General features: G+C 60.6%; 1 protein-coding gene across 2 annotated transcripts; it reads left to right on the top strand.

Annotated features, from left to right (window-relative positions):
- The first annotated feature begins 3,663 nt into the window (after nt 1-3,663).
- Nucleotides 3,664-9,100, top strand: PARD6A (par-6 family cell polarity regulator alpha). 2 transcript variants are annotated; one of them, XM_042027213.1, is made up of 3 exons: nt 3,664-3,777; nt 5,071-5,293; nt 8,035-9,100. In XM_042027213.1, exons 1-3 carry the CDS (start codon nt 3,715-3,717, stop codon nt 8,817-8,819), a joined length of 1,071 nt encoding a protein of 356 aa, XP_041883147.1. In that variant the 5' UTR covers nt 3,664-3,714; the 3' UTR covers nt 8,820-9,100. The 2 variants fall into 2 exon arrangements, with proteins under 2 accessions (XP_041883147.1, XP_041883146.1); XM_042027212.1 differs by having other exon boundaries at nt 3,665-3,777; nt 8,032-9,100.
- The last annotated feature ends 1,132 nt before the right edge of the window (nt 9,101-10,232 follow it).

Below are 10,232 nucleotides of genomic sequence, written 5' to 3'. Positions count from 1 at the left end.
GTGCCCGGCCCTAGCCCGGCTCTCCGCTCCACACCAGCCCAGCCCGCTGCTTTTGGGGCCCGCCCCGGCCCTGCCCCGGCCCCGCTGGCGGCCCCAGTCCCGACTCCGGCCCCAGTCCCGGCCCCGGTCCCGATGTCCGCGGCCGTTCCAGCAGCCCCTGCCCCCGCTGCGTTCTCTGCCGCGGCTCCATTGAACCCGGCTTCGGCTCCGCGGGCCGCGCTGGGCCCGCCGGCAGCTCGGCCTCCTGGCGCCGTGGCTGCTGCGGACCCGTGCAGAGGCTCCACGCCAGCCTCTGGTACCGGCCCCAAGAGCTGGTGCCCTTGGCGGTGCCGGCAGCAGCCTCCGCCTTTGCTCCCCCGCTCCTGGAGGAATCGGCCTCCGAGAGGATTCCCACCTCCTACCTCCCCTCCCTCCCTCGCCTGCACCGTTCCCCTGGCAACGACCGCTTCTGCTGCTCCTCTGAAAGGAGAAGCAAAACAGCAAAGTTCCATCTCGAGGAACAAGCTCTTTCAGAAGGAAATAATATCTGTAGACGGTTCTTCCAGATGGGTCCAAGGAAAAAGAATGTCAGGGTATGCTTTAGTTGATGGGGGGACTATGCACACTGGAATATTTCGCACACAAGAAGGGAAATACATCTACTGATTCAAGGTACGCTTTTGGAGGGGTGCATGCCTTTAGGAAATCTGGGAAGAAAGGGGATTGCTTGGTTCAGAGGGAAAGGGGTTGATGCATGGGAGACTTCTTTTGGAGGTTTTAGAGGCATTGGAATTGCCTGAAGAGAGAGCTGTGGTACATATGGGGGGACACCGGGGGGGGTGGCCTCAGAGATGGGAGGAGGCAGTTTGGCAGATCGGGGGGGCTGAGGATGCTGCAGAGAATGGGATAAAAAGGGTTGTGTTAATTTTCACCTCAAAGAGCAAAAAATTGGAGACTACAAAATTCAGTGAAACAGAGGAAAAAGAATTAAGTAAGAAGGGGGGGAAAGCCAGACGAATGTGGAAAATGGAAACTTCCTGACAGAAGGCAGTTACTTAATAAGTCACTCACCAGAAAAATATTAGAAAACATGCATCAAAAACTCATTGGGGTACTAAGGCTTTGTGTGATCACTTTCTAAGGAATTATGGGTGTATTGGAATTTATGGGTTGGCTAAACAAATAACTGAAAGATGTATGGTTTGCCAAAAAGTAAATAAGAAGGTGATGAGAAAAACAACTTCAGGAGGTCATGAGTTGGCTCTCCAACCATTTCAAAGTATCCAAGTGGACTTTACTGACCTCGCCCAAGTGCAGAGGTGGAAATTCTTGTTAGTAATAACAGACCATCTTCCCCATTGGGTGAAAGCTGTTCCCACTGTCAGAGCCACAGCCAATGTAGTATGCAAAACCCTCTTAGAACAAATTATTCCTAGGTATGGAATTGTGGGGTATGCCCAGCCCCTGCCCTGGAGGGATCTCTGCTGAGATAAGAGATTTCATAATCACCCAGCAGGACTCCCTGGAAAGGCAACCACTTCTTTGGTCACGGCGAGAAAAGACAGACCCACAATCCTTTAGGAGACCCTATGCAGATCCTTTGTAACCCATTGGCCTTTACCCATCCCCTGTATCCCTATAAAAGCAAAGGCCTCTGCCCCTGTGGGTCAGAGAGAGCTGTCATCCCTGGCTTTCCCCTTCGCCGGAGTACGGACCGACAATAAAGCTCCTTCCGTGCAGAACCAGCCACACGAGCCTCTTGTCTCTCTCTGGTCTGGCTTGGCCTGGAGGCTGCCCTGCAGAGCTGAGCTGGAATCACGAGCTGATAATCACTAAAGAGCTGACAGTCTCTGCAAGGGCCCTCCTGCCAGCAGCTGAGGGAAGACACCGGGCCTTGGGAAGGCGATTCCTTTTGGGACCATCTCCCTGGACCGGTCACCTCTTCCTGGGTCAGAGCCACTGACCCCATCACCAGCTGTAATACAGAAGGTGTGACCAGCACATCACCCTACTGTCCTGCTGAACAATTAACTTCAATTTACCAAAATTGGAGATGAAGGGCTGCAAGCTGCTTTTGTCACCTGCGTAAATATTAACCACGGTGTAAATCAGGATTATCTCTCCGACCTCAACACAATTACTCTGTTTAAAAAAAAAAAAAACAAAAACAGTGGGGGCTGAGCGGGGTATTGCTGATGAGTTTACAGCTCTGTTTGTGGTCAGGCTGGTTTTCATGGCGTGGCAATCACTCAGCACAGCAGGAACAGCCGGCAGAGAATTTGCCAGGACATGAGGAGATGCCCCACAGTCTCTCAGCCTGGCACGCTCCTGTGCTCACCCAGGCACGGTGACGCAGGGGATGAGCCTGCCAGGAGCCACAGTCCAGCTAACGCAGGCCTGGTGCTGTGGGGATGCCGGGGTGTGATACAATTCTGTCCTGTCCAGAGGTTGCTCCCTGGGCCAGGATAGGGCAGGGATCAAAGGGCAGCAAGAATCCAGACAAGCCAAGCTGATTCTGCGGGCTTGGTTCGATATGTTTATTCTGTCGGAAGCACTGTATTCGTTAGGTGTCTGGCTTTAAAAACTGTTTCATGGTACTGCTGTCATGACCCCTTTGGCTCCAAGATTCCTCGCAGTCCATGAACAAGAATTCGGTCTCGTTCAGGCGCTGGGGCAGGTGGCCCTGGTGCCGGCAGGCAGGGAGCTCACGGCGTGCTCTGGCATTGCCAGCAGAGCTGCACTGCAGCGGGGTCTGCGGGGAAGGGGCTCTTTGGCTGTCTCTGAGTGTTTCTGTGCCCGAGCGAGCCAGTTCTGCCAGAGACACATCCCAAGGGCATCACCTGTGGACACAGCCCGGCAGCACCGAGGAGATGTGCTCTAGCTGCATGTCCTGGCAGCCTGGTACTGGGACGGGCACGGAGAGGCTTTGCTGCACACCCGGTGAACTTGGGCAGTTTCCCTCCACTCCCTCAGCTGTTCCACTGCTCAGCAAAGCAAATCGTCCCTGAAACAATGAACCTTCCCTGGCCCACACTGCTCCAGGGCAGCACGGAACTTCCCTGCCAGACAAGGGAGAAAAACCAGAACGAACGTGTAACCAGGAGGTGGGAAACGAGGGGCACAGTTGGAAAACGTTCCCTGCTACTCTCTGCCAAAGGCCACCAAACCGGTATCATTGGAAGCCTCCCGCCAGCATGGGGAAACGCCGGGATATTCCCGGACGGGGTCGAGGCTTCTACCGGTGACACTCGAGGGGATTCCGTGCGGATGCTGGCCGCGTGCCGGAGCCCGGTGTCCCCAAAGAGGGGCCGCTGTTGGGTTTAATGCGTCGCTAGTGAGGTTCCTGACAGCGATGGGATGCCCGAGGTTACCGGCGCGGTGCCCCGTGCCGTCCCGGCTCGGCGGCGGCCCAACGGGGAGCGGAGCCGTGCTCGGGTGGAGCGACGGGGCCGACGTGGAGGGGATTGAGATGGGGACGGGGATGCGGACAGGGATGAGGATGAGGATGAGGATGAGGATGAGGATGAGGAGGGGGTCCTGCCGCCCGCCCGTCCCCACCCCCGTTACCACGGCGACGTTGTCAGCAGCCGCCCGGCCCCGCCCCCGGCCCCGCCTGGGCCAATGGCGCGGCGGCGCCCGGCCTGCCCGCCGGTGACGTCATGGCCGGTGAAAATCCCCCGTGGCCGCGGGAGCGGCGGTGGCGGCGCGGCCCCGCGGCCCGGCCCGGCCCGCACCATGGCCAAGCACCACCGCACGCCGGCGCGCTCCGCCGAGCCCGTCATCGAGGTCAAGAGCAAGGTAAGCGCCCGCCGGGGACAGGGCCGGTGATGCTGATGCCGATGCCGGTGCCGGTTCCGCCGGGTCACGACCGAGCGCGTCGCCCCCGCGTCGGGCAGCACACGTGGGGTGGCACCGCGCACCGGGGAGCGGCGCGGGAGCCAGGCCGTGCGGGCTCTCCGCTCCCCTGTGCTGCGGCGGCGCTGCCCGGAGCCTCCCCGAGCCCAGCCCGGCCCGGCGGCCGCGGCGTCCCGCCACCGTGGGCTCTGCCGGGCTGCGGGCTCGCTCGGCGCGGCCGTGGGAACGCCGCAGCGGAGCGCTCGCCAGATGCGCAGGGCGCCGGTGCGCCGTTCCCGCAGCCCCGGTGTGCGGGGTGGCCCCGCCGGTGCGGGTGTGCTGGGCGTGCGGTCACCCCGGGGACAGACCTCGCCCCGATGTCTACTCATCCAGATGTGCGTGCTCGCCAAGGCATGCGCATCCCCGGCTGTGCCATCACCCAGATGTGCACCCCCAGCAAGGGACGAGCCCCTGTCGTGCATCCAGATGTGCACACCTGCATGACTGTGTGCTCGCCCAGTTGTGATCTCCCCCAGACGTGTCTGCTTACCCAGATATGTGCTCACCTGGCACACCCTTGTCCAGATGTGTGCACTCACCCAGCTATGCACCATTATCCACCTGTGCCTACCCAGCCATCCCTGTGCTCACCCAGATGTGTGCACTTCCTTTCTGCACCCTTATGCAGATGTGCACTCGCCCAGCTGTGCCATTGCCTGCTCGGGACCCCCGGCAGGGTGCAGGGTGCCCCCTTTCCCAGGACGTGGTGGCCACCGCCTACCCCGACAGCTGGGGTGTGACCCCCGCGGGCAGCCCGATCCTCGCAGTGTTCCTCAGCCTGTTCTTAATTGGCTTCCCCTTCGTCGTGACGGAAGGAGGCATTAATTAGCACTGTTGCTCACCAGGTGCTACGGCAGCGCCCGTGTCGCAGGGAAGGGCCTCCCGGCAGCACGGAGTCTGCCACGGCTGGTGGTACGGCCACAGGGTCCTTCCTCTGCCGCGGGGCCATCTCTCTGCCCCATCACTTCAATGTTTGGGCAGGAAAACGGCTTCGCTCCTTTTACTTTGTTTTTGGGACGGGCTCTTCCTGACTGGCACTGCTGCCTTGGTGCGGCCGGGCTCCGGAGCCGGCAGCATCAAGGCTCTGCCTGCCCTGGGGCAGCTCTCTGTGGTGCCCTGCCTGCATCGGTCCTGCCGGCCGGAGCCAGCCCTGCCCAGAGTCCCCCTCTTCCTCCTCTTCCTCGTCCTCCTCTGCAGTTCGACGCTGAATTTCGCCGCTTTGCCATGAAGCGCTCCGGAGCCGGCAGCTTCCAGGACTTCTACCAGCTGCTGCAGACAGTGCACCAGATCCCACGGGTGGACGTGCTCCTGGGCTACACGGACATCCACGGCGACCTCCTGCCCATCAACAATGACGACAACTACCACAAAGCCCTGTCCTCTGCCAACCCCCTCCTCAGGGTCATCATCCAGAAGAAGGGTAAGCAGGGCACCGGATCTGTCCTCCTATCAAGAGAGATGAGCCACATCCCGCAGTACTTCTGGTTCCACCTTTGGACTGTGCCAGCAGGGGCATGGCTGGTCACATACCCTCCAGCCACTGCTTTGGTGGATGGATGTGGAGATGGTGGCACTGGAAGGCTCCCAGAACCCTGCCAGGGCTGTGGCACCCACACAGGCTCTCCCTGGCAGCCGAGGGCACCTGCCCCAGCCCAGCCTCGTGTGACCTGGTGAGCAAAGGCAGATCCTTGAAATTCACCCCTTTGAAGTTGTGTTTTCCAGCCAAGCTTGCGTGGGCTCCCAGATAACACCCGTGTTACTCCCGTGAGCACTGCGCCAGCAACCTCATCAGGCTCCCTGCCCTGAGGAGGCAACAGCCATCATTTTGGCAGAGCTCTCAGGGTGCTGGGTGCCGCTGGATTTTTGATATTGGGAAGAGGCTTGGTGCCTCCCTGGCAGATCAGGGGCTTGCCCTGACCTTAGTGGCATATTCCCAGGGAACCACTTCCTTGCACCTGATAACATCCTGAGAGCAGCGTCTCGGCGAGGATGAAAGCCTCCAAGTGACAAATACTCAGAGTATTTCTCCTGTTTGCAGGGAAAACAAGCCCATCCCCTTCCACTCAGTTTAGTAGCACCGAGATTTTCTCTTTCATAGCATCATCAGTCAGCAGTTCACAGAGCCAGAGTCTGACCCAGAGCCACAGCTTTCCCAGCACAGCATCCAGAGCGAGTCTGTGTTTCCAGCTCATGTTAGTGGTATGAAGTCTCTGGGTGAGGGGTGATGCTGGTGGCCAGCCCTGGCTGCTGTGCCAGTTTTCCTGGGCTTTTGCATCAGGGTGGTGTGGGATGCCCTGGACATGTGTTTCCTCTGTGGCCACATGGTGTGGGGGCTGGCAGCAGTGATCCAGGCTGCTGGAGCCCGTGGTGTGCTCAGGGGCTGTTGCTGCCAGCACCAAACCATCCCCTGTTCCTTGGACCCAGGCTGTGACATGGAGTGCTGGTGCAGGGGTGGGTGTGCCTGGGCTGCTGTGGGAGCACCGCTCCTGCTCCCAAGATCCACCCTGTCTGCTGCTGGAAAAGCCTGTGAGGGCCCACGGCTGACTGTGCCAAGACAGCACAATGTGGAGAGTGAGCAGGCTCTGCGTGCTCCATGGGCAGCCTGATAAGGAAGGCGAACAGGCAGCACCAGGGAGCCCCAGCACCTGGCTGTGCCCGCAGGAGAGGGGCCGAGGGGCCGGCAGCACCACAGGGAGGTGTGCAGAGAGGCCAGGAGCAAGTCCTGGGTGATTCACAGCTAATTTAAAATGGATCCAGGTCATCCCAAGGCTGGGCTGTCGTTGAACCGGTCTGGGTCGCTGAGGAATGTGGCTGCAGAGCCTCTCAGACCGCCGGCTGCAGGGAGCTGTGCACACACACGGGTGTGCTCCCATCAGTGGGCTCCGCAGCAGCCAGTCCTGCCACAGTGGGGCAAAAAGCAAAGGCTGCAGCTGGGCTCTCCTCTGTGCCATCACCCCGTTGGGTGAAGCCATCCCTGTGGGGCAGCCTGGCTGGGACAACAGCACTGCCCCTCCTTGGGCCAAGGCTCATGGGAGGGGCAGGGGAAAGTGTGGGACATTGCCAGCACTACTGTCGGTCTCATCCTTGGTGTGCTGCACCTGCCTGGCCCAGCCACTCTGCGCCCCTTGGAGAGGAGCTGTGTGCTGAAATAGCTGTGGGAAAGCCTCCGCCGCCCTTCCCCGAGCTAAAAATATGCCAAGGCTGTGTGTGCAGGGAGATATTTATAAGCCAGGAGCCCTGTCAGGCTGGCTTGGCTAGGGAGAAATCCCATGTCCCCTGGGCCTGGGGGGATCCCCAGCAGTCCTGCAGCTGGAGCAGGGTCCAGATGCTGGTGGGGGACACTGTGGGGAATGTGCTGACCATGGAGCATCCAGATCTGGGCTCCCCAATGGAAAGACATGGAGAGAAACCAGAGAGGAAGCAGGGGATACTCCGCAGCACCTGGTGGATGAGGCCACACATGATGGGTTGGAGCTGGGCCTGACAGAGCAGCCCCAGGGCACGGTTCAGAAGGAGAGAGTCAAACCCTTCATGAAGGTACCTGATAGTGGAATGAGAGACACTGGCACAAATCACAGTCTGGGATATTCAGGGGCCCTGAGGATGCTGCAGCCCTGGGATGGATTTCCAGGAGGTGGGGAGTCTCTGTTCCTGGGGGTGGCAGAGTTCTTCAGGACACAGCGGTGGCTATCACTAACCCATGCCAGTGATAGCCCTGCTCTAGTGGGGCAGGGAACTCTGGTGCTGTCTCCTGGGATTGGACTCACGCTAAGGGAGTTGGCTGCCACCACAGCACACTCATGGGGGGGGTCCTCTCTCCCCAAACCCAAACTGGGGCATGGCTGCAGCTCCCACACCATCAGGGCTGGCAGCTCTAGTGTTAAACTGCAGAGTTTGGCTTAAAGTGTGATTAAGGCTGAATCACTGCCTCGATCCCACTAATCCTGGCCTGTGTACGCTGGGTAATCCCAGGAGACGGGCCCCAGCAGAGACAGGCTGCAGGGAAAGCCAGGCTGATGATCTGGGGAGGAAAAGCCAGTGAGACCTGTGAGCTGGGCCCTTCTCCTGACTGCTGCTCCAGCACCTGGGGCCAAGGGCACACGTTCGTGTCCCCAGCAGCTGCGGTGCCTGACCTGTGTCCTCCCTTGCTCCCTACAGCAGAGTCTGATGCCAGCGTCTTCGCCTCCAACTCCTTGCAGCGGAAGAAGAAGGGGCTGCTGCGCCCAGCACACTACCGGGCCAAGCCTCACCTCCTCATTGGGATGCCCCAGGACTTCCGCCAGATCTCCTCCATCATCGACGTGGACATCCTGCCCGAGACCCACCGGCGCGTGCGGCTCCACAAGCACGGCTCCGACAAACCGCTGGGCTTCTACATCCGCGACGGCGTCAGCGTGCGCGTGGCCCCGCAGGGCGTCGAGAAGGTGCCCGGCATCTTCATCTCCCGCCTGGTGAAGGGTGGCCTGGCCGAGAGCACGGGGCTGCTGGCAGTGAGCGACGAGATCCTGGAGGTGAATGGCATCGATGTGGCTGGCAAGTCTCTGGACCAAGTGACGGACATGATGGTGGCCAACAGCCACAACCTCATCATCACTGTCAAGCCGGCCAACCAGCGCAACAACGTCATCCGCAGCAGCAAGGCCTCGGGCAGCTCCGGCATGTCCACGGACAGCACCCCCAGCCAGCAGACCCCCAGCCCGGCCTCGCAGTACCTGAGCAACTACAGCACGGCCGAGAGCGACGAGGAGGGCGACCTGGTCATCGAGAGCGACAGTGCGTCCCACTACATCCCTGGGGGCTGCCCCAACGGGGGCCCCGCGGACGGACCCCTCCAGCGGAGCCTGTCCCCGCACAGCTCGCGGGGCTCCCTGCAGTCCCTCGGCAGCCACGATGGCAGCCCTGGCAGGGGCAGTGGACGGGAGGATGGCACCCTCCTCACCCTATAGCTGCAGGGGCCTGTGCCGCTCGGTGGCCGGCCGGGTTTCTGCTCATCCAGGCTGGATGTGGACACCGGGGTGATGATGCGGCCAGCGGGCAGGGGTGGAGAGGCGCTGCCCACTGCCCTCTCCCACCCCCCGCGTCCCCGGGAGCCCCACTGTGGCACCCACTCGAGCCGGGCACTGCCCCTTTGCCTCCCCTTCCAAGCAAGAGGGAGTTTTTAATTGTTTTATTGAAATATGCATCATTAATATATTGCAATGGACAGTAAAACTTTTTCTAGAAAGCACCGTGCTTGTCCCTGGTTCGTGTCACTGCAGGGAGGAGGGGGACAGCGGGTGGGTACCCCAGCCCTGTGCACGTAAGGCAGTGCCTGGAAGTGGTGGCCTTGACCTTGGCACAGCTTGTGGCTTTGCTGCTCTGCTGGGTGACCCATCGAGACCCATCATGCCTGTCCCATGGCACATGTCCAGGCTGCTTCGGGCAGCCATCTGGCCTGATGCAATGAGCCTTGCTTGGCCCCTCCATTCCCACCTTGTCCCTGCTGCAGTGCCTTCACTAATGCAGGTGAGGCCACTGGTCTGGCAGCAGCACCTTGGCTGTCACTCAGCCCTGCAAGTGCTGCTGGGGATAGTGCAGCCCCATCCTCCTTCTTCAGCCCCAAGCTCAGGGCACGGGGCAGTGCATACCTGCCCCTGTTGCTCTGCTGGGGCTCCCAGCACCCTCAGTTCCTCTCCCAAAGTGCCAAGCTGATGGTGGCACTCACTGCTGCCAAGGGCTTGTGGTGGGACTGGCAAGGAGGAAGACCTGCAGCTCTCAGGGTCTGAAAAGTCAGCGCCAACTCTCCATTCACAGCCTCAGCCAGGCCAGGGCAGGCAGGGAATGCAGCAAGGGCTGAGGGCACTCAGGGCACACAGCCAGGGCCCAGACAGACCAGAGAGCAGATCTGGCAGCAGGGCTGGTTAGCCCAGGCTTGTTTTGGGCTGGGAGGTGCCCAGGGGCTGTGCCCATGGCCCCCAGTCCCTCTCATCCAGCCGGCTCAGCCTGGCTGTGGGGTTTGCCCTGAGGTGGCCCCAGGGGCACATGGGGTGATTTTCCAGTTGGCATCTCACCTCCTCCAGCCCTCAAGTGCCAAAGTATTTCCCAGCCCTTGGCAGTGGCATCAGCCCTGACATCCCAGGGCACTGCAGTGTGCCAGGTGACACAGGCAGGGCTGGAAGACTCCACAATATCCCCACCCCACAAAATCCTGCCCAGGATGGAGCAACCCCTGCAATAAGGCAGCTGCTTGAGGGATCTGTGCACAGTATCCCCACCCTGTAGCGAAAGGAGACAGAGCAACAGCACAGGCTGCAACATGGGAAAACGTGATGGGATTTCAGGGGAAAAAGTGTTCCCCCTGAGGCTGGCACTGTCTGGAG

Source organism: Corvus kubaryi, unplaced genomic scaffold (genome assembly GCF_017639235.1).
Source record: "Corvus kubaryi isolate FWS band 111438036 unplaced genomic scaffold, C.kubaryi_AGA036_p1.0 37300, whole genome shotgun sequence".
Lineage (NCBI taxonomy): Eukaryota > Metazoa > Chordata > Aves > Passeriformes > Corvidae > Corvus > Corvus kubaryi.
This window is presented reverse-complemented; position numbering and strand designations above follow the sequence as displayed.